Source organism: Leptonychotes weddellii, chromosome 3, assembly GCF_054177405.1.
Source record: "Leptonychotes weddellii isolate Sample4059 chromosome 3, ASM5417740v2, whole genome shotgun sequence".
Taxonomy (NCBI): Eukaryota; Metazoa; Chordata; class Mammalia; order Carnivora; family Phocidae; genus Leptonychotes; species Leptonychotes weddellii.
In genome coordinates, this window is record NC_138371.1 from 100,117,965 (window position 1) to 100,141,980 (window position 24,016).

General features: G+C 56.2%; 1 protein-coding gene across 1 annotated transcript in view; it reads right to left on the minus strand.

The window, feature by feature from the left end:
• Positions 1–2,182: 2,182 nt before the first annotated feature.
• HS6ST1 (heparan sulfate 6-O-sulfotransferase 1) overlaps positions 2,183–24,016 on the minus strand; it is a 44,602-nt gene continuing 22,768 nt past the window's right edge. The window contains exon 2 of the mRNA XM_081814653.1: positions 2,183–5,757. Within this exon, the coding sequence (XP_081670779.1) occupies positions 5,049–5,757 (709 nt within the window). The 3' untranslated portion in view covers positions 2,183–5,048. The remainder of the gene's footprint in view (positions 5,758–24,016) is intronic.

Sequence of the window (24,016 nt, forward strand, 5' to 3'; positions counted from 1 at the left end):
CATCCACCTGCTGGGTGGCACAGGGGAGGCTACTGCTGAATGCAGGGAGGGGGTGAGGGGCTGGGCAGGACCCAGGAGCCTCCCCACCTCAGTCTCAGGAAGGTTTGAAAGGGGCCTCCAACTTTATTTTTATTTTTTTGAGAGAGCGAGAGAGCTGTGCAAAGGGGGGAGGGGGGAAGGGCAGAGGGAGAAGAAGAGAGAGGATCTTAAGCAGGCTCCATGCCCATCGTGAGCCCCACTCGGGGCTCGATCCCACCACCCTGAGATCATGACCTGAGCCAAAATCAGGAGTTGGACGCTTAACCGGTGGGGCCACCCAGACACCTCTAACGTAAACAGAAGTAGGAAGATGAAAAGTCTCGTCCTTGAGGGGAGGTATCCTCAGGACTGACTTTGTCTTTGTCTCATCAGGACCCTGGCCCCGCAGAGCGCAGTGGCACCGCGGGAAAGGGGAGGACACTTCCATCCTGTGTTGGGGGAATCAGGCTGCAGGCTCCAGATGAAACGTTCAGGGAGGCCAAAGCCGGGGGTGTGGGGGCCATGGGGGTGTGGCTGGTGTGCCACACAGGTCTTTCCACAGTGGGGTTCCACCTGGAAGGCCTCCCTTGTGGGACTCTCTTTCTAAAGAGACGCTCCCTCACAGATTCACATGATCAAGAACGCTCTGTTTGGATCTGAAGGTTGGGGTTTTAAGGGTCAGCTGTGTCTGCCCCTTCCCTTCTCCCCCCACGTGGGAGGCCTCTAGCAACCAGGCAGCGGCCACCTTTGTGCCCTGGGACTGCTGTGGGGACCAGCGGTGACCCCCCTCTCCTAGGGGCTTCTGCTCCGCCCCTCAGCTGTTCGGGGGCTCCTCTATGAGGCCACCCTGCCCTTCCTCTCAGTTCCTCCCCCTACGTGGACAGGACGAGGGAGGAATGTCCAGATACAGAATCTGGGAGGGGGAGAAAGGCTTGAGGTCCGAACCACTAGTTCCAACATAGCTCTCCTGGGGTCTTGCATGTGAAGTCACTGGGGACTGACTCAGCCTGCTGGGTCTCCCAGGACCCGCATGGAAATGCAAAGTTGGTGCACTCGGGCCCCTGGCCCTAGCACCATCCAGCAATGGCTAGCTCCCCACTCTGAGCAGAACAGATCCATTTCCCCCGAAGAAAAGGCAACGAGCTGACTGCTTTTATCAGCCCTGTGGTCACATCAAGACTGGGAAGTTAAGCAAGGACTCTCCCTGTCTCATCAGAGAACTAAAATCTATCCGAGTTAGTGGCCAGAACAATCTCCCCTGAGTGGCATTTGTGGCCCAGTGTTGGACGGAATCTGATCATGAGAAGACAACCCGACTTACGCAGATGTTTTAAGAGACAACTGGTCTATGTTAAAATGTCAGCGCTAAGAAAGGGAAAAAGTGGGCAGTGCGGGGTGGGAAAGGGGTGTGGGCTAGGGGAAAGGAGACCAGAGCAGCAGGATAGCACAGCCCTCGGCTCACAAGTATGGCCTGAAGACGTTGTGGGGTAACAGGGAAATGTAGACACGGACTGTATGTTAGCTGATATTGCTGAATTTATGGTAAATTTGGGGAGATGAGAATGGGGTTGAGTTTTATAGCAAAATGTCATTTCTCAGGAGCTACACGCTGATGTGGTTAGAAGTATTCTAAGGACTGCAACTTATTTTCAAATATTTCGGAAAACCGTGCGTCTGAGTGTATGTGTGAATGTGTACACGCGTGTTTGTGTGGACTCGTGTGTGCATGTGTGTACAGAGAGAGCAAGTGTGAGTGCAGGACAGTGAAACCTGACAGAATGTTAATTCAGGCAAATCTAGGCTAAGGGTTGGTGGGTAACCACGAGCTATTCTTTCGCTTTGTCGTTGGCAGTCTTTCCATATTAAAAGTTGAGGAGAAGCACACGGTGTCTGCATTACTCAGCCTTACTTTGAGCTGGGGCCCTGTGTTCAAGTGCTGCAGCTAAATCGGGCTTTGTGGTGACAACAGGTGCCTTTCACAAAGCATTGCATAAGTGAGAAAGTGTGTGAATGCCTCCTTCCTGGGCTGCCTGCACCCAAGGGAGGCCCCCGCCGCCGCCACCAGCCCTGTGCTCGGATGCTCACTTTGACAATCAAACCCCGAAGGTCCGGCCATGCCGCGTTGGGCGGATGATTGTCACCACAGACCACAGCACACCTGCGCTCCTTGTCAAAGGTTTATTTCATCTGCTAACATTCATTCCTGACCTAGACAAAAACAATTAGATGATTATGACTTGCTTTTCCATCACCAACTTGTTTGTCTTATATGAATAACCAAAAGATTTCTTCTCAACATTTTTTTTTTAATAAGAAGCTATAAATAAATAAAGCTTTAAACACTCCTGGGTTCAAGTTAAACACTTCCAGTTCCCAAAAATGTCACAGACTCATTGCTCGGACAGTTCTGCCATCCCTGGTTCTCCTCCGGAAGGGGCCGTTGCAGGTCTGTGTGGGGAGTGGGCTGTTTGCTCCCTGCGTGTTGCCTCTGTCCTCTGGGCCCTGGGCAGGGCACCCCTTCTGTGGGGCCCCAGCGGGTGGCAGCGTCGGAGATGCTGCAGGCACGAGGAACCTTCACCTCTACGCAGGCGGCCTGAGCCGAAGTGCTGGACTGGAGACTTGAGGGGCCTAGGGGCACTGGCAGCTGGTGCTGTCTCCGGGCACCTTGGCCTGGGTGCTGGCCCCAGACGGGACCACTTTCCAGAGGCAGCAAAGAAACCAAGGAGAGACCCGTGTTTCCGTGTGAACTGGGACAACGGATCATAAGTTAAAACATTCCAATATGTACAAAACAGATCTTACACTCAAGCCTGCACACACAGGAAGCCCACCTCGAGGAGGGCCGGGTGCCCAGGGACTGGGGCAGAACAGGGCCGAGCTTTCCATGTATGCCCTGGAATTGACCACCTCCTGATGGAGGCCACAGCAAGCCTCCAGCACCTGACGTGCTTGTGCAAGACCCCAGAATTCTCATGAACGCGTCCCGCCCTCCTCCCTGGAGCATGCCCATCCCAAAGGATGAGTGTTAGAACAGATGCCCCAAGCTGACCTTCACTACCCCTTGAAAGAACCACTAAATCACCTGGACGCTCGCCTGCTCAGCATGATGCACCCACTCTGCGGGGTAGTCCCGGGCTGGGCTGGCATGGTGCCCATCCCAGGCTGCTGACCACTGCCCTTGGACTACAAGATGAAGTGGTCGGTGTAGGAAGCAGGAGGTATGGGCACCATCCCTATGCCAGGCAGGCAAAGACTAAAGGCTGCTTCTTCCTGGGTGGCCACCTCATTTGACAGCACATTAGCATTTCCTGTGCTATGGAAGTTTCCTTGCTTCCATGCCTCTGTGGTGGGACAGCTGTGATGGCTGAAGAGAACCTGGGGCAGGGAGGAGAATTCTACCCCTGGTAGAATCTGCCCACGAGGCTGCTGCCCTCCAGCAGGCCAGCCCTGGCCCTCACTGCCCTTGGGCCTGCAGGCACGTGTGGGTCCTCTCCTGGAGAGACAGGGCACTCTTCCACCTCGGGTGTGGGACTCACACTCTGCTCCCAGAGCCCAGGTCTTGGGCCTCATGTGGGGAGAGCACCCCCAGAGGAGACAGTGGCCTGGCCTCCTGGAGCACAAGAGGGATAGGGCAGGGGGGGAAGTGTCTACAACGGATATGGAACATGGCTTCTCCAATCTGCAGGGCTGCCAGGACCAGGGCCTGACCAGCTTGTGGGCAGGGGGTGGTCAAAGGGAAATACAGGGAGAGGCTGGGGTGGGAAGGGCCGTGCATGTGGGTGCTAGGGAGCCACCGAGAGCATTTCTTCCAACTCTAGTTGAGAATCTGAGGGTCTGAGTCCCCTCTCCTGGCCATACAGAACCACCACGGCCCCAAGATATGGTTCATGGGCAGCAGGTGCAGTCTGCCGTGCTCTGGCCAATGGAGGCTTGATTGTACTTTTGCACATGGGGTTGTGGGAACAGTGGGGTATGAGCCCTGAATAAATGTCCAAGCGATGAGCCCGGGGCCAGGGACAGTCTACCAAATCTCAGAGGGTCAGAAAGGTAAATGGGGCGGGGGAAACTCTCCTCCTGTCTAGCTGGTCTGGCTAGGTGGTCACCCCCAAAGGCCAGTTGAGGGGGGAGGCTTGGACACAGGTGGCAGCATCCTTGGACACAGCCTTCCCACTCCTGGGATGCACTTTGCCCACAGAATGGGGGGTAGTGCATGTGGGCCCATCTCCCTGCAGCCCTCCTCAGCCTGAGGACTAAGGGAAATGGGGGGGGAGGGGCCCCAGATGGTGTGCTTTGATCTCCTGACCCAAAGCATGAAGCCAGACTGTGCGTTTCGACCTGGGGCCCGAGAGAGAGTGGGCTTCCCAGGGGAAGGACTAGAGTCTTCTCGGCTTCAGGCAAGGTGGGCCCTGACCGTTGAAGATGGGTGAGCTAGGAGCTCCATTCCTGAGGACACCTCAAGGGGCTGCCTGTGTGCCCAGGGAAGGGGTTCACTCAGGCCCAGGGACACCAGGGCCACCAGAGGCCAAGGGACTGCCTGGGTGGCCTGAGCCTGGGAAGGCGCCTGGAGCTGGTGTCAGGCCGCTGCTGGCCTGTGGTGGTGAGAGAGCAAGCAGGGGTGCATGGTGGGGGTAGGACGCACTCCTGGCGGGGCGAGTCTCATCTCCACTCTCTTTTTCTTGTCTTCAGACCTCCGGCCGCTGTGAGTGAGCTGAGGCCAGGAAAACGGGGACGCGACCTGCCCCTGGCCCCTGCCTGGGGCGTCCCTAAGCACACTCTCCTCCGGCCTGGGGGGAGTCGCACTGGTTGATTCCTCACAGCCCTGGTCTGGGAGGGAACCGTGAGAACCAGCCCCGCCGGCGCCACGTCCCACTCCCTCATCCTTGTTCAGCACGCATCTACCTTCTGGAGAGCGCATCTGGGACCCCCTTCCCACCAGAGTTCTAGGGTGGGGTGGTCTGTCTGTCTCACTTCACCTCCCCTCTCCCGCCCCCCGCCCCCAAAGGACCCCCCCCCCCCACGGCCGGCCACCACTACCACTTCTCGATGATGTGGCTCATGTAGTCCTCCGTGGGCACTCGGCCCGGCTCCTCGGCATCCTCCCGCGGCAGCGCCTCCTTGGCCCGGTGCAGCAGGCGCTCCTCCCGGCTCTTGAGGCGCTGCTCCCTGCGCTCCAGCTGCCGCTTGTACTGGTAGCGCTGCTGGAAGAGGTCCTTGGCGTAGTCGTAGAGCTGCATGTCCAGGTCGTTGAGCTCCTCAATGCGCCGGATGGTGTCCTCGTCCACCTCCACGCCGCCCGCCCGCGTGCTGTTGTACTGCATGAAGGGCCGGATGAACTTGAGGTTGAACGTCCGCTCGAACAGGTACTGCGTCTTGCGCTGGAACTCCGTCAGGCCGAAGAAGGCCATGCCCCGCAGGTTCTTCTTGGCGCTCTCCAGCAGCAGCTGGGCCCGCTTGCCCTCGGGGATGAAGGACAGGTTGTAGCAGCCCACCAGGCTCAGGTCGGCCAGCATGCGCACCTGGCGGTTGTTGGCCAGGTTGTAGGGGCAGTCCATGAACTCCTGCAGTGTGCAGCCCGACCAGTCCGTGCCCTCATAGCAGGGCGGCAGCTCCTCGGGCGTGGGCGTGCGCCCGTCACACATGTGCAGCGACGTCTTCCACGTGGCCCCCCGCTGCACGTGCCGCCACTCGCTCAGGTAGCGGGACACGGGGTCTCGCAGCAGGGTGATGTAGTAGAACTTCCTGTAATGAGATGGGGACGGGGGTAAGGTAAGGGCACAAATCTGACTGCTTTGGGTGTATCCTGGGGGACCCACCATTATGTCCTCCAAACAGCCACTTCTGAGTGAGAAACCCAGGATCGGAGAGGTGACCTAACCTGCAAAGGGTACACAGTCACCCTTGTGTCTGTCAGCCGTGACCATCACGGTGTCGTCCCGTAGTGCCTGGCCTCAGTGCCTCCTGAACCCTGGGCCCAGGGTCTTCTCCTGAGCCCCAAGGCCGCCCTCCTGTCTGCTCACTCCTCAGGAGGGACAACCTGTCTTTGCCCTGCAGTGGGGCGGAGTAGGGGGCCCCAGAGCCAATGCCACCTGGAACCAGTGGTTTAAAGAGCTGCTCACAGTGGCCGGCTAGGTGCTGTTCAAGGGGCCACTCGGCAGAAGTCACTCACCGTCCCAGGCTGCACGTGCAGGCCTGGTCAGGGCCTCCAGCAGGCCCACTCCACCCCCGCTCCAGTGGGGCAGGGGCGCCAGTAGACCACCCAACCCAGGACCCACCATTTATCCTTGTGCCCCAGGAACTGCTTCCACGCCAGGAAGTCAGGCATCCCTCCAGATGCCACCTCCCTGCGCTGTATGGAAGGGGCATCCACACCATGGGAGAAATGACTCCCTGTATGACAGGCATGTCCCTGCCCAGCAGGATGACTGGCCTGATGGCACCAGGACACAGCGGACAGTGGGGCGGCTGCCAGATGTTCCTGTGACAGGCCTGGAGTGGGTGGGTCCACCCCAGACAGGTCATTCCTGGAAGCCTCTCCTCCTGGGCTGGGAGAACCGGCGGCCTGTGCCCGGTGGGAGCAGTCCCAGGCCAAGGAGCGCCACTCCTGGGGCGGGGAAGCTCCCGGAAGGAACTGCCCCCTCTGCCCCAGACAGCAGTGTGAGAGTGCATCCACACTGCCCCTCCTCACTGAGGCCCAATGAAGAGCACCCGATAATTTCCCCGCCCTCACACTGCCCCCTGCGAGAGCTGCAGGGGCACAAAGCACCTCAAGGGGCCTGCTGGCAGTGTGCGGATCTGACTACACAACTCCCAGGGGGCCCTGGGGGGTGGGCATGGCAACTGGCAAAAGCAAAGGTGGTGGGGTACAACTGCAGCTCACCCCAGGCTGAGAGAGGAGCAGCTACAAAACTGCAGGGGGGCGGGTCTGAAGCACCTTCATTAGGGGCCTCAGGATCCCCTAAGCAGAGCCAGGCGTAGCCTGCCAAAGGCTCTGGGGTGGGGGTGAGGGGCAGCAGAGGGAAAGACTGGTCCTTCTATGCAGACTGCTGAGGAGACAGGGCAGGGGTCGGCCACCTGACGTTCCCTGTTGCTCCCATTGGCTGGTACTGGGTCACCCCGGGGACAAGGCAGACGGTGGAGAGCACCTGGGCAGTGGGGGTCAGGGGCGTCTTCCTCAGCAGAGAGTGGAGGGCAGGACGGCGGGCATCCTGACCACTAACTCCTCTCTGAGGCCTGGGGTCTGCTCTGTGATTGCCGTCTCGGGCCCTCGTTCGCACTGGAAGCGCCCTCCCCACGTACCGGGCCCCAGCCTCGGCACTGACCGCTTGCTTCAGGTGCTCCAGCTCCCACAGTGTGGGAAGCCCTGCACCCCACATCTGACCCCAGCTCCCGCGGGACACACTTCGGGGGCTCTTGCTGCCCTTGGCAGATGCACAAAGGGCCACCTGCACCCTCCTAGGCCCTCTGTGACCAGCGGACCTCCTTTTGACCCTCTCCCTGGCTCCTGGGGAGAAACCCCAGGGCCTTGGCACAAGCTGTGTTCTCTTCCCTCTCTGCTTCATCAGCTGACTCCGGCTCATCCTTCAGACCTCAGCTGGTGCCACCTCCGTGGGCCTCTGTCCCAGCGGTAACTTCACACTGACCTCTCAGCTCACTTGACCAGAGCCTCCCTCAGGGGAGGGAGTGGGCAGGAAGGAAGCTGGCTCCTGTGTGTGTGCTCAGCAGGGCCAACATGACTCCCCAGGGTCGAGACTGAGATGGTCAGAGGATCCAAGACAGAAGGCGCCTCAAGGAGGTCACCTCACACAGCACCTCAGCCCCCAGTGGGGGACACCAAGCCTGAGAGGTTACGCCGCTGCCTGGAGGTCCCCAGCAGCTTCAGCACTGGGGTGGGGTGGGTGGCCTCTCCTCTGCAGACCCTGGTTCGGTGAGAAAGCCCCTAAATGTGGCCAGGACAAGAAAGGTCAGTTCATTTAAGGGTCAACTTTTTAGGAATGAAGTAGAAGACATTTATAAATCTGACCATGTCAAGTGCTTCTGAAGAGGCCAAGACAGACGGACACACAGGGATGCACCCAGAAACACACCTATGAACAAACACAGCCCCATGTGCAGGTGTCTGCTGCCTGCCCTGCCGGGTCCTGCATGTGTCCTCAGGCCCCAAGGGCAGGCTGAGGGTTGCGGGACTTCCTCCACTCCTGGAGGCCTGGGGGGCCCTGATCACTCACATGGAAATGGGCCAGCCTGGTAGTTCCTCCTGAACACAGAAAACCAGAGTTTGAGGTGTCAACTGACAGAGAGGCTTGTCTACTTGGTGCCAGCCAAGGCCAGCTGGAGTTCAACATGCCCCAAGGTGACTTCTGAGGGCAAGAACACACCGGGCACACAGAGCACGGGCTCCCCTCCCAGCGTGTGCCCCCACGGTCTTCAGGCTAAGGTCCTGTGTCCCACGATGGGGGCAGGCCTGGCAGAGCCCTCGCTGCTCCCACACCCTCACGGGTCCCTGTGGTGGGAACAGGGCCATCAGCCCTCCCACCGCTGGTGCCTCCAGGTCCTGGGGAGACCAGGTGTGGCCATCCCCGAAGCCCTTGGCTGTGAGTCTCTCCGGTTGTACTGATGTGGGCCATCGAGGCAACGGTTACCCAGTGACCTACAGCTGCCATCTGGACAGCCAGGACTGGTGGGAGTCCTGTCCACGGAGGCAGGCCAGCCTGCTTTTCAAGTCCCTCTGCTCCCAGCCCACGAGGGTGTGTGACTCGCCCAGGGTCACACAGCAAATCAATAGGCAGGACGAGTTCAGGCTGCTTCCTCGAGCCGTGGTGCGAGCTGCCCTGTGCCTGGTTAGATAGCTGGGCTGCCAGGGTGTTTGAAGGCTTAAGGGCCCATGGGTGGGGTCACTGAGGGGTCTCCAAGGGTACAGTAGGCGCTGGTGTGTCTGGCAGGTTCCAGAAGATGCAGATGAGTCTTCTGGTCCTTGGAGCTTCCTGTTTGTGGTCCCCGGTGAAGCCTGAGAAGCTGACTCCCCCTGAGCCTCTGGGGCTCACGTTGACCCCACAGCACCCTGGGCACCACGTGCGTGTTAAGCAGAGTGCCTTCTCTCCTCGCTGCATCCCTGGATGCTGGCCCAGTTGGGCAGGAACAGGGGCTCACCCATGCTACAGTGACTGGGAAGGGCATCAGGATGGCTATGTGGCACCTTCTCCGTGCAGGACATTGCCATGCCCTGGGGAATGCCCCCCCCGAATCTGTCCCCCGCCAGACATTGCTTATGGTGGAAAAAAAGGGCTCAGGCAGACTCTGGAACCTGCTCAAGGGGCCAGCAGCCCCAGGCTCCAGCTCTCGTCTGGGCAATGCAGGAGCCCCTGCAGGTGCATACACCCATAGTCTGTCGGCCCCCTCAGGAACTCATGAGCCCGACGCCCACCTCCACCTTGTCCGCCCCGGTCCTCGCTCACTGCTGCCGTGACACAGCAGGCACCACTGGCTACAGGCCGTCCTCTGCCCAGGAGCCCTGCTCCTGTCTCCCTCACTCTGCCCTCCCTGCCCGTTATACACACCACCAGACACACTGGCTGTTTATGTTCTGGTTTATTGTCTGATGGAAGAAGTAATAGGGGCCCTGTCCAGAAATGAACAGAGGGCAGTGTGGTGTGGGCCAGAAGAACCACCCCAGATGCCCGACCACACACCACATCAGGCAGCTTCCTGCCCAAGATGTGACCTGATGTACATTCTATGAAGGTGCCAAGGGGCTCATGACTCAGGGATATGAAGAACTGGGCAGGGGCCAAACAACAGTCTGCACTCTCACTGTTGTCCCCAGCACCTGCCCTCCCGTGCCCAGAGAGCTGCCACCAGGCTAATCTAGACCCTGCCCCAGAGCACAGTTCTTCCTGCACTGACATCTGGGGTCCCCCTAAAACAGGGGGCTTTCTGCCTATCACTCTCCAGCAGGATCTGTCCATTCAGGTGGTTGAAGTGCCAACCGACAAGGTTTCCAGAAAGAGGGGAGTGAGGAGGCAGAGGGGAGGAGATGAGGAAATAATGAGAATTGGAGTATATAATTCATTTAGCCTGAAATGGCTCCCCACGTGCCCAGCAAGTGAATGTGGGGACCAGACCCAGGATTAAAGAGATGACCCATGCAGCACCTGGACAGAGAAACGGAATACATAAAGAGGACTCGTTGTCATAAAGGGACCCACTTTCTCTGTAGCAATACCATATGCTACAAATCAATGAAGCCACGGCTTCAAAATGCTGAGGGAAAATGACCAGTGACATGTCAGACCACACCAAGCTATCAAGCAAATGTGAGGGGAGGTTGGAGACATTTCAGACATGCAAAAACTCAGGACATTTATTTTCCATAAATCTTGTTTTAGAAAGATATTGGACTAGGTATCTTATTTAGTAAACAATAACAACAAAGAATTTTGCATGGGAGACAGGAACTCCAACCCAGGAGAGAGATCGAGGGTGTCAATTGTGCATCCCACTGGGCCTCCCAGGAGCAGAGGGGCAGGGGTTCCAGGAAAAAAGGGGCATGGACAGATTACCTGCTGCATCAGAACATTTGTGGAAAAAAATTCACATGGAAAAAACTACGTTTATGAAGATAAAAAACAAAGCAAGTAAAAAAAAATAGGGCTATCATTAATTCCAGGAAAAAACAAGAAGTAATATAAAAAAAGAAAATAAAGCATTCTATTAGGCAAAGGAAGTAAACAATGCTTTTAGAGACATCATAATGTAAACAGTGACTACTGATTTAATAAAAACTTGAGCTTTTTACTCTACTTGGAGGCTGGGTGGGGTACGGAGAAGGATGTGCAAAGGCTTAAGAACATTTAATCTTCATCTACCAAAATAAAAAGCAAACAGATAATGTTTAAATCAATAAATCAAGAAAGAGGACGATAAATTATTTAGAAATATGGAAGTAAGTACATGAAGAATACTGAAGAGCTGCAAGTGATAATTTGGGGAGGATGGAAAGGAAAAGCAGATCTGTTGGTTTTTACTATAAGCCTCCTGGAATGATTTGTCTTGAAGCTTGTATGTAGACTATTTTAACTAAAACATTAAAAATACAACAATGAGGAAACTGGCCAAAAAAGCGTATGGAAAGATGCTCCCCTTCATTAGTCACTGAGGAAATGGCACATTGAGCCACCAGTGATACCCACTAGACAGGCAAACCAGAAGCGGGCCAATGCCCACTGTGAACAATTGCTTATGGGACAGTTGTTATGGACTGTCTTCACTGAAAGCTGAAGGCACACGTACCCTGTGACCCGTGATTCCTCACCGGGAGGTGTGGGTAAGATTGTCCATGGCTGCCCTGCCTGCGACTGCCCCAAACGTCTGCTACAGTGGCATGTGTGCGTAAGCAGTGGTATATTCTTCCGCTGGAATACTGCTCAGCAACGCAGATGAACTCTAGTTACAACAGCTCGGGTCAGTTGAAGAAAAAGCAAATTAAGAAAATTCCACAGAGTATGATGATACTACTTATCATTTCCAAATATAAACACAGCCACAGAAAGTACTATTTAGTGATACATACATAGATGTTGAAATTATTTTTAAAAAAAAGGTGATGAGGTGATACACACACAAATTCAAGGCAGAAGTCGGCCTCGGTGTGTGCTGGGTTGGGCGGGCGCTGGGGATGGCACTAGTACATGGCGGCTTCCAGGGCATCAACCACTCCCTTAAGGCAGGCAATGGGGGGGGGTGAGGGTTTATGTTACGTTTTACTTCTTGCAAACATTATGCAAATGCCTTTGTATGTTTATAAAACACTTTGTGATAAATAAGTTAAAAAAAAATTTTACAAACCAAACCAAGATTCTCCTTAGCAGGCCTTGCAGGTGAACTATCATTTCTGTCAAACGAGGAGCCTCAGTTCTCCAAAGTGCACCAGTCCCCTCTACTTTTGCTCCCATGCTCCCTCTGCCTGCAACCCCCGCCCCCCCGCCGTTTCTACTTGTTAACACTGCCACAGCGAGTAGAGCACCCACTATGGGCATCAGCTTTGGCTCGTGAGCTAATCATGCATCAGTGAGCAGGCTGCTCTGTGGCCTCTCTAGGAAGGAACCGCAATTTTCTGAAGATAGAGCATCCAGTTGGTGGTTGGCTTCCCACCCAGGAGGGCCTTGGGGTGCAAACAGGGTCAGCTCCACTCTGGGGGCTCCCCTTCAGCACTGCCAGTCCCAATGCAGGGACCCTGTTTAGTGACTTGGTTGGCAAATGATGCTATTTTGGGGTGGCAAGCTTCTGGCATCTTCTCTGAGCACAGCCCTAAACCATGTCCTGGCCTAAGTGGGTGTCCATGGGACCCTGACCTCCAGGACAGGTCTCTGTGGAGCACATCTGCCTGCTCTGCCCTGGGACAGGCCCGGAAAGTTGCCCAGTGCACGGCCCAGCCCAGACTGTCCTGCCTGTGGCTGGGACACTGCCAAACAAGGCACATACTGGAACTGGAGGGGTGACGAGGAAGCCCTGCCCACATCTTCTCCCCTGAAGCCTGAGGCACAGGGGATGCTCACCACCACTCATCCAGTTAGTGCCCTGCATGGCAAAGGACACAAACTGGCAACGCCCCCAGGTCCCTCACACCAGCAACGGCAGCCATGGTCACTGAGGCTCACAGCATGCCAGGCACGGCCCCGGGGGGTGGGGGGGTGGGCAGGCCTTTCTCCCCTTTCACAGAGGACAAGTTTCAGGCTTAGAGGGGGGCTATGGCTCTCAGTTATTCAGTGTCCAAGTGCTCTGGGCTGGGTGGGACCCACAAGGACAGTGGGAGGCGACAAATGGGGGGAGGGCGGAGGGTATTCCTCCCAAATGGGGCAGGGTCAGGGGGGCTTCTCGGAGATGGTGGGGGCACAGCCTATTGTGACTTGAGGGGGGCAGTGGAGGCTCAAGGTGCAGGCAGGGCCAGACCAAGAGGGGTCTTGTTCATTTGATAGGAAAACCAGCTCAGATGGGTAACGGCATGGGGTGCAGCATTCACATGGATTTCAAAGATAAAACGTGGGATTTCAAAGAAATTTTATGCTGTGACGTAATTCTAGTCTGCATGGGCTGCAATCACTCCTGACAGTCCACAGGATTTATTGCCTGTACTATGCATTCTTGTGTTTGATTACTTAGGTTTAATGCTTTCTGTGCACTTAGCTGCTCTGACATTTTCGTGTGCACTGGTTTAGCGAATCTCACAATCGTGTAAGATCCTAGTGGGCAAGGAATGTGTCTTGTTCCTAAGTCCAAACACTGCTGTCAGGCAGTGGCTGGCTCTAAAGTTTTAAGTCTGAGTTTTTACAGGACAACTCTACCCCTGCTGTCTGGGAGCCCTGCTTTGTCGACAACATAACAGTCTCTGGAAAAATTCTGCAAGGTGCGGCGAATGAGCTCCGAGTTCCTTCCTGGAGGAGAAGGTGGTGGGCAAGTGGGTGATAGCCGAGAGGAGGCTCCTGCTCAGCTCTGGGGCTCGGATCAGGGAGATGGCACCTTCTCACTGTCCTCAGGAGCTCCTCCCCCTCCCACCTGCCCATGGGCATCAGCCAAGTCAGCCCACCACCGTCTCTGTATAGCTCAAACTTTATCAATTATGTGACAACTGGGCTCGCAGGGGTGAGGTGAATGAATGGTCTAAGGCCAGAGCCCGCACCTGCCCCCTTGCCCCTCCCACAGGTGACACCAGTGGCCAGAGGCAGCTTCACTTTCCCTTTCCTGCCCCGAGAGTGTGGGTTTGATCTGAACCCCATGCCTGAACCCACCCACTCCCTACCCTCCCCTGGCAGCCCAGGGCTCTGACCAGAAACCAGACTTTGAACCTGGTTCAGGCAGAAAAAAGCCCCGAGCTGGGTGAATGCACAGGATTCTGTGGCTGGGTGAAGAGCTGGTTGGGCTTTAGCTTTGTGCCCTAACAAGAAGGGCTGGGATGTGGCAAAGCTGTTCCAGAATGTTGGCTGCGCGTTGGCTACCCAGGAGATGTGGAAGCCAGGCGGGGAGGAGATCGTAGACACCTACCACAGACTGCCGGAACAGAGCCGCTCGTAGGCGAAGATGTGTGGAAGAGCCCCTGCCGACCCCCGAGCTGCACTCTGTGATCGCCACCCAGCAGGCAAGTGTATGATTAAGGGGCTGCTTTAGGATGGTGAGGTTATGGATTCTTGCTAACATTTTATTATAAACATTTTCAAACTCACAGCAAAGTTGAAAGTCTAGGGAATACCCATATGCCCAAATGGGTTACTTTAACATTTTAAGATTTTTTATTTCTTTGTCAGAGAGACAGGAGGAGAGTGAAACAGGGCAAGCACAAGCAGGGGGAGCGGCAGACAGAGGGAGAAGCAGGCTCCCTGCGTAGCAAGGAGCTCGATGCGGTGCTCAATCCCAGGACCCAGGGATCATGACCTGAGCCGAAGGCAGACGCTTAACTGACTCAGCTATCCAGGTGTCCCTACCTCAACATTTTTATACATTTCTGTATTGTCTACAATGAGTGCACACTGTTGAAATAACTGAAATAAAGGAACAGGCATTATAAAAACATCTCTGCTGCCTGGTATGGGGTGCTGGTGCATGGAGAGGCCACAGGAAAGGGTCAGTTTTGCGTTGTTCATCGTCTGTGACAACATGCGAGCTGGCTGGCATCTCAGAGGCGCGGGCATGCTGCCGCTCACCTTCCTGGGCTGCAGGCTCGTGCAGCAGGAGTTTTGTGAACGAGGGTCCAACCCACCAGTCTCTAAACTCACACCCTGAAATAAAGGCAGATTTGTCTAACCAGTGACAACAGAGCTGTAGCTCCCTAATTGCGAGTGAGGACACTGTCATTTACAGCCAGAATTACAAAGTTTTTGAAAGAGAAAAAAAAAAGACATACTACTGTTATTACTTCTGGATACATAGACACTGGAAGAAAATTAATGCCATGGGTCACAAGAAGAGCCCCTGGAGGACCAGCTCCTTTTTCCCCCTAAGGTTGACCTTTGCGGGGGGTCCCAGAGTGGCCAGGGAAGCTCCGTGAGGGGTACTCACACCCCCTTCCACCCCCAACTGTGTACTTTGGCCTCTCAGGGTCCAGGAATCCCTATTCGTGGGGACAGAGGCCACACCATGAGGCCAGGATCTACTCTGAGAAGTATCTGGGAATTCAGAGGGAGGACTGAGGAGAGCTTGCCCGGGTGGGTGAGAGCTGACCCGAGTACTCCAGCCCTTGCTCACGGGCTGGCTGGGGCTGGTGTGCTGGGAGCCCTGCCTCCCCAAAGTCTTGCTCTGATTACTGTCTCACCCCAGGGCCTGTGGGGCATTGCAGGGCAGGGCAGCCGGCACCCTCACCAAGGCCCGGGTCCACATAACAAGAAGGAAACGACAACCTTCAGGGTGGCTGGAGCAGGGAGCCTGACCTGCTGTGGTTAGCTCACTGAGCTGAGCCCCAGCAGGGCTGCTTGCTGCTGACTCTAGGCCAGGTGCTGGTGGCCCAGGACCCATGCCTGACAGCACCCAGCAGCCCAGGCCTGCTGTTCTCACTGGCCTGCTGGACTTGGAAAGGGCGGCTTGTACACCAGGCCAGCTCTGGGGAATGGAGCTCATGCAGTAAAATGACCAAGCACTGAATCCAGATGGGGAATTTACTGCCTCACAAAAATGCAAGTCTGATTTTTAGCTCTGATTCCCTGAGATTGCCCTCTGTGGGGCCGGTGGCCGCCTCCTTCCTGTGACAGGAAGAGGCCCACAGGTGCAGCTCCCCAGGGGGAGCAGCTGACTGGCTGGCTGGCTGGCTGTCAGCTGGGTCACCCTTCCTCTCTGAGCCAGGATCCTCATGTGCACCCTCAACAGGGCCTGGCTGGTGAGCAGTGCAGGCCGAAGGGAGAGGGAGCAGAGTGGGAGGGAGAGGTGAGGCCCTCTCAGTGCTGGCATGGGCAGTGGGAGGATGGACAGGAGGAGATGGGCCAGTTCCTAGGCAGTACAAGAGTGAACCAGCACCTGACACAGCGAACGGACTGTCCACTGGCTCTGGCCATGACTTACCTCCCTGCACCACACCCAGTGCCGCGGGAGCAGGCCCCACGTGGCACCTGCAGCAGAAACCTACATCACCAGATGCTGAGCTGGCAGTGGCAGGCTGGGGAGCCCCCTCTCCGAATGCATGGTAGAAAATGCCTGCGTAAGGCCATCCCTTTCTTAGGTAACGTGTTCACAGAGCAGCTGTGATCAACTGACTCTGCTTCCAGAAATACCTGGGTCTGTGATCAGGGGCTGTGAGTGCAGGCATGGCCACTTTCCGCCCCTCCTCCCAGGACAGGTAGAGCCCTCGGCTGACACAACCCTTGGCGAAACACCAGAATGGGAGCTCTGGGGTAAGCCAAGTCTGACCGAGCCCCTCATCGACCACACAGTGACCTGTGGGGGCAGCTGGAGAGGATGGGGGGTGGGGGTGGCTTGTGCAGAGAGAAAAGACTGGCCCAAGACCACCTGGCCCCTGAAGGCTGAGCTGTGCTTGGGCAGGGCCTGAGCAGCAGGGCCTCCACCCACGTGCCTTGCCGTGCCCCTCCAGCAGGGGGCGCAGCACACTAGGCTGGCCTGCCGCACCCACCTCTGGCGAAGTGAGGAGGGCCTCCTTGCCTCACCCCATGAGCTAAATTCCTCCAGTGGGAAGGGAGTCTGGCTACAGGGAGCAGCACTCACATGGGCCCCAGGTGACTCCTCAGGCTTAGGAAACAGCAAGGAAGTGCCGAGGAGGAAGCAGCCCAGGAAATGTTTTATAGCCAGGTGTGGCTGTGTGACTAAGTCTGGCCATCTGGATGTGTGTGGAGACAGCTTCCTCCCCCTGTTCTCCTGCTGGCTGGAATGTGGATGTGCCTGCAGAGCGCCAGCAGTTATCTTGGATCGTGAGGCAGAAGCCCTACTCTTTGGGGATGGTGGGACTGACAGAACCTGGGTTCTCGGTGCTTCCTGTGGCTGCACCATCACTCGGGCCTGCCTACACTGGGCTCCTTTTCAAAGGGAGGGGAATAAATGGCTACTCTATTTTGGTCTCTGAACCTAATCCATCTATTCAGGGCCAAAGCATAAGGACTGGGGCGTGATCAGAGGGTAAGCTCCTGGGGTGGGGCCAGCCAGGTCTGGGGTGGGGCCCGGGGTGTCAAGGGCTCAGTAACGACTGAATTAATTAATTTGGTGAACCTCAGTGCTTTACCATGGTCATCCTGGACACTCAGAGACATCCGGTGGAAGGAAGTATTCCCACTTCACAGATGAGGAAACCAGGCCCACAGAGGTTAAACAGCAAACCTAGCCACCGAGCTGGCTGCTGGTGGTGCTAGAGTTCGAGCCCAGGCCCACCTGGGCCCAGACCGTAAGTGCCTGATGAGAACTGCTTCCCCACAGAGCCCCAGCCCCCAGAAGGCATGCACATGTCGCCCGGCAAGGCTGGCCCCCAGCCACCTGCTGACCACTCACCAAACCATAGGCCAGGAGCGGTGGTAGTTTTTAAAGTAAACTATGAACACAATTTCCAATCCCTTTCCTTTAAAGTACAGTGAGCTCATTAAGAGTCAGAGCGGTCTTCGTAAAGAAAAATACCTATCCAGACCAGCAGCTAGGATGCACCGACACGGAGCGCTACGCTTCACACGGCCGCTGTGACTGTCCTCCTGACACGGTTTCCCTGGGGCGCCGGTCACGGGGAGCAGACAGAGCCGAAGCCCTGGACTTTGGTCCGGCCCGGGCAGTACCTTGCTCTCCGCCGGTCCTGCAGGGCCCTCCAGCTCCTCCTGCCTGAGGCCAGATGGCCACTGACACTGCCACAGGCAGGGAGCTGTACTGTGTCCCCTGCCGGGAAGCCTGGTGGGTGGAGACCTGTCCCTCCAGGGCTGCGGGATGCATGGGTGGCGGGCGTGACTCTCATAGGGCAGAGGCAGGGAGCAGCGGGCGTGACTCTCACAGGGCAGGGGCAGGGCTGCCATGAGTCCCCACGCCTTCCCCATTGCTGTCACACAGTCCAGCTCCCAGGGAGAAGTCCGTGCCCCGAGGAGTCCCCACCGGACGGAGGAAGAGGGCCCAGCTAGAGGCCCTAAGTGTGCCCAGGGTACACGAGCCACGTGGGCTCACAGTTCCAGACAGGCCTCTCTGACCTTGCCCCCACCAACTTCCAGGGTCTCTGGGATCAAAGGTCTTGAAGACAGGCAGGGTGTGTAGGGGAGTGGTGGTATGGCTCCCCACGCTGTGCACACCCCACACCCCAGGGGCTGGTTTGCACACCTCAGTCTGGTGCTGGGCCCTTCCTGTTTAGGAGGAGTTGTCAGAACGAAAGGACACAGAAGCAGAGCTCTTGTGTGGGGGTGTCAGCAGGCCAGGGTGACAGGGGCTGTCTGACCAAGGACCAGTGGAAACTGAGGACAGGGCCTTCCAGCAAGCATCCTCCTTCCAGGACCTTCCTCAGGCATCCCCTGCCTGCAGGTGCGTGCACTGACTCCTCTAAGCACATGGGCACCCCTGACTGCCAGTTCTTGCCTGCTGCCGGCTCAAGCTGAGTGAGGTCCTGCTCCCCACAGGGAGTGGTACTGGGAGCTGACAGCCCCCACCCCTTCTCTTCATCGCGTGCCCCCAGGTAGGCTTCCTGGTTAGGAGGCTGGGAATGTCAAGGGGAGACTGGGGTGAGATGGAGCTCTCTGCATTCAGGTTGATTTGGTCAGAGGCATCCTCATGGAGGGAGCTGCTCCAGTATCAGACTCTGCTGGCTCTCTCCCCTACTATGAGGCCTGGGGAGAGTGAAGACCCCTCTGAGCCTTACCTACCACCTCCTGGACCTCCCAACCTCCTGTAAAGTCCTGGTAAAAAGGCTGTCGGTAAAAGAGCGTTACAGCCGGGATGGTGAGGAGCCTCGAGCCCAGTCAGATGCACAGAGTGCAGGCAGGTACAAGAGGTGGGAGCCTGGTGACCTCACCTTTCTGCCTCAGGGCTCAGCACCCCGTCCTGGGCTCCATGGTCCCCTCGGTCTTCTTCTTTTCTCCTTCAAAGGAGCACCTGCCGCATACAGGACGAGTACAGCTCTGCCCTCCTGTAGCACTGGAAGGGCTGGAAGAGTGGCCAGTGCCCGGAGTGGAAAGGGTGGATGCCTAATCCCAGCTCCGGGTCTGATGGGGCCTCTGAGGTGTGACATCTGAAGGACAGGGAGGAGCAAGCATTCCTGACAAATCTCCAGAGGAAGAGGAGGTGGGATGGGGAGGGCAGCGCACAAATGCAGAGGGGAGTTCGTGATTTCAGTAAGGGAAGGACACTGTTATTAAACAGTGGGAAAAATAAAATTTCTGTTCAGAAATTCCAAGTTGTTGACAAAATGTGAAGAAAAACAAGTGGGTTAGTTTGGGCTTAGGAAATACCTCAACAGCCCCTTCCTCCTCGCCTGACAACATCTGTAGCAGAGGAAAATATTCCCTCGTTTACAAACAAGGTTAGCCAAGCTTTAGGAAAGTAGAACAGGCGACCTCAGCCCCCTGGCTCTGTGGCACAGAGAATGTGAGGCACTGGCTGGGCAGGCACCATGCCCCTGGTTGGACCCCAGAGCAGTGCATCCTGGAGCCTGAAGCCCTCGCCTTCTTCCTTGGGGCAACTGACCAGGGAGTGGGGCCCCATGCCTGGGGAAGCCCAAGCTTTTTTCCCCAAGGCCCCTGACCTTTGTGATCCCGTGGGCCTCTCACCAGGCCCCTGGGAGGTCTGGGGGACAGGAGGTGACTTACCCATCAGGCCAACATGCTCTGTGGGGTGCCACACCCACCACACCTGAGCTGCCACAGATTGCGGGAAGGTCCTACACCAGGGCTGGGGTGCCATGAGGGGCCCTCCTGGCTCCAGCCTGTGTGTTAGTCACTCTCCATTCTTGACCAGGGATGATCCCCCTTCCCGGTAAAAGCATCTCAGGGGACACATCTAGGACCTGCGGCTGGGGGTGCTCTGCCGAGGACGTCTGGTTAGGGCTGCTTTCCCTGGAGATGCACTTGCCAGCTACGTGCAGGGCTACGTGCCACTGTGCACAGTGAGGGCGCAGGAGACCCCCAGCAGGCCTCTTGCTGGGGAGCCGTTCTCCTGACAGCGCTGACACCGGAGGTGTCCGGGGGCTGGACAGTGAGGGCTGGGGTGCCAGGCCCACAAGTGCCTCTCCTGGCAGGCGACCAGAAAGGCTGTGGCTGCTCGGGGCTCTGGAAGCCCCACCCTGGCGGGGGGGGCACGTCCTCCCAGCAAGGCCAGGCTTGGGGCTGCTCTCCACCAAACCAAGTGTGGACCTTTCCAGAGAGCTCTTCTCCCATGAGCAAAGGACTGGCTGATGGCATCATGGGAGACTGCCTGCTATCCCCCAACCAGTCACGGCCGGGGTCAGCCCCAGCCCTGGACTCTTGCCTGAGCAGCACAAGTGGTGCTCTGCTCCGGGGGTGAGAGCCACCTCCTCACGTCTCCTTTTGCCCTCCCAGGCAGTGCTCCAGCGAAGTCGGGGCTGACCAGCAGGTGACCCCAGCCAGGCCTCCAGACCCCACCGTGCTGCTCACGGTGCACGGTGGCTGCCCCTTCATAACTCATGCCTGCCTGCCTGGCACTTCCTGGCTTCTGACACCCAGCAGGTGAGACTTCTGCCTGAACACACACACTCACACCTCGGGGTAAAGGGAAGGTGACTGTGCCCTACTCCTTCCCTGGGTGGGGCCGTGTGCTTGCTGACTCAGCCCGAGACCTGCCTCCAGAGCCTCGGCCTCTGCTTGTCATCAGCTTGAATCCCAGCCGGGCTCATGGGCTTGCTCTTGCAGCTTCCAGACCTTTGCTGAGGCTCTTTCCCCACATCCACACAGCCCGGACCTGTAGACCTGCCACGGCCTCCTGGACCCAAGGAGGATGAGGCGGGGACCCAAGGAGGATAAGGCGGGGGCCCACGAGGGAGGCAGGAGGCAGTGCTGGGCCCCGCCAGGCTGGGCAGCACGCGTGTGGGCTGAACCTGCTCCTGCCATTCACCAGGCAATAATAGCAGCTTCTGGGACTCTGTGCCAAGATAGCTCCTACAGCTAAGTCCGAGCACGGAAGGCCCATGCAGCACGATACAGCTTGGTTGGCACGGTCCCTGCCAGGCTACAAACAGCTCAGGGCTTAACTCGAGCTCAGGGGCACACAGCTTGATACCTGCGCCCAGCAGCTCCATGGCAACTGGGCCACGCGGCCCTTCTGGGGACTCTGCAGTAACACGGGAGCATACATGTGTGCATGATGAGCGAAAGCACCCCATCAGAGCCCGTGTTACAACTTGATGCCATTCTGGAAAACACATAAACCGAGCACAGATGAAATGCAAATGCAAAGGGGGCTGGTCCCAGGGCCTAGTGCTTTTTCTTCTGCGTTTCACTTTTCTCCTATTTTTGCTATTTTATATGAACAGGCATGTATTACGAAACAAACAAGATACAAAGAGTAAAAGCCTTTTATATACCTGATACAATCTGATTTTTCTCACAGGAGGTGCAGAGTCAGATGCCTGGGAAGCTCTGGGCCTCCCCAGCAGCCACTAAGACGTCTCCGAAGCCATGAGACTACCTGCTGTCTGCTTTTCTAGGGGTCAGGAGGGCCGGAGCTGGTCTGAGGACCACTGGGACTTCCTTGAGGCTCAACCCGCTGACCCCACAGAGCCTCTGAATGGACAGGAGCGGGCGGACACTCCCTTTTCCACATGCACCCCTCACCTGCACAAGCACACAGTGTGCCAGGGAATGATGAGGCTTTGTGTGTTCTCTGAACGCAAACTATTCTTCCCCAGACAGAGCACACGCTAAACAGACTCATTTGAGGCCCAAATTAACTGCAGTGTCCCACTTTCTTTCTTCCACCCTGTGGTCCCTGCTGACCCAGCTCTGCTCTCCCAGGGAGGGTGGCCACCTCCGGCTGATGTGTTGGGAGAGCTGCCATCTCAGCAGCGACCCTTAATCCTGGGGGCTGGGGACACCAACCTGTCTCGAACCATGGACCCCTCCATCAAGTGCTTCTATGCGGGTGGGAGAAGAGAGGCTGATGCTTGGTGTGAGGAGTGGGGCCTAGAGGGCACTCACTAGCTTTGCTCCTACAACCTCTGGGGTAGGTACCACCATTAGACCCCCTCTGTAGATGGGCAAACTGAGGCTCAGGAGAGCTTCTTCTGCCAGTCTCCTAGCTACCAGGGGCATCCACACCACTGAGCAATCTCAGATGCATGGTCTCTGAGAGGAGCTGGGCAAGGCACAGGGTACCGAGTGTGTGGTCTTTTAACTTGCCAAAGGCTCTGCCACTTAGCAGCTGTGTGGCCCTGATAGGTAGCCCATTCCAGGGCCCCTGGACCCAGCCATGAGGAAAGGAGAGAAAGGCCTCTAGAGAACAAACAGCCACAATGGACTCACCTGCTCTTGCCAACCGTGGGTGGGGGCACCAGGAGAACATGCAAGAGAGAGAGAGAAAAGCCATCAGTCAAATATATAAAGTGTAAGTAGCCCTTCACCTTAACAACAAAAAAATCACAACAGTAGTTAAAAATCCTCCTACGAGTAGTCAAGTACTGAGAAATGTCTGCAGCTTACTTTGAAATTATGCTGCCAAAAAGAAAGAAAAAGCAGACACGCATATAAGTATACCTACATGTGTACGCGTAAGCACGTACGTACACAGACACATGCTGGTACGCGGAGCAAGAGAGCTCATGTGCACGAGCGCGGGATGTAAGTACACCTACGCGTGTACGCGTAAGCACGTACGTACACAGACACATGCCGGTACGCGGAGCAAGAGAGCTCATGTGCACGAGCGCGGGTGCCCCAATGCCAAAACAGTAACATTTGGTGTGTCTGGCCTAAGGTCGAAGGCTTTACTACTTTGTAGGTTCATTTTTCAAAATAAAAAGGTGGTGGGTGTGGGGGGAAGAAACTCCTACAAAGAAAATGCCAGGCTATTTCTACCAAATTTTTAATTTTTTTTTTATTTTTAAATTTTTTTATTTATTCATGAGAGTCAGAGAGAGAGATAGAGAGAGGCAGCGGCAGAGGGAGAAGCAGGCTCCCCGCCTAGCAGGGAGCCTGATGAGGGACTCGATCCCAGGACCCTGGGATCGTGACCTGAGCCGAAGGCAGACGCTTAACCATCTGAGCCACCCAGGCGTCCCAATTTCTACCAAATTTTTAAATAACAGATTATCTAACTTTACACAAACGCTTCTAGACAATGGGAAAGAAGGGAACCCCGCCCAACCCATTCTAAGAGGCCAACATTACCCCAGCACCAAAATCAGACAAACACAGGAGAAGACAGGAAAATTACAGCCCTTTTCATTCACAATGCAGATGTAAAAAACCCACACAGAAATCTTACTAAATCCTATCCAGCAAAACACATGGAAGATACCACACTATGACCAAGTCACATTACCCCAGGTATGCAAGGATGGGTTAATGCCAAAAAATTCCTAAATGAGATTGATCATACCAATAGATCATAGATCTGGACAAATGGATAAAAGACGTTTGCTAACATGAAACACCTATTCCTGATAAAACTCTCAGTAATGAGGGGCGCCTGGGTGGCTCAGTCGTTAAGCATCTGCCTTCGGCTCAGGTCATGATCCCAGGGTCCTGGGATCGAGCCCCGCATCGGGCTCCCTGCTCAGCGGGGAGCCTGCTTCTCTCTCTCCCACTCCCCCTGCTTGTGTTCCCTCTCTCGCTGTGTCTCTGTCAAATAAATAAATAAAATCTTAAAAAAAAAAAACACCAAAAAACCTCTCAGTAATGTAGCAATAGGATGAGATTTCTCTTAACCCGATAAAGCATACAAAGTAAACTAGAAGCAACACAGTCCTCAGGGAAGAGTCAGATGCATTCCCTCTAAGATGGGAACGGGGTGAAAATGCCCACGCCCCGTTCTGTATGGTGGGGGGGGTCTCACCTCATACAATAAAATGACAAAATGGAGCCTGTCTGTCCATCTCATCTTTGCT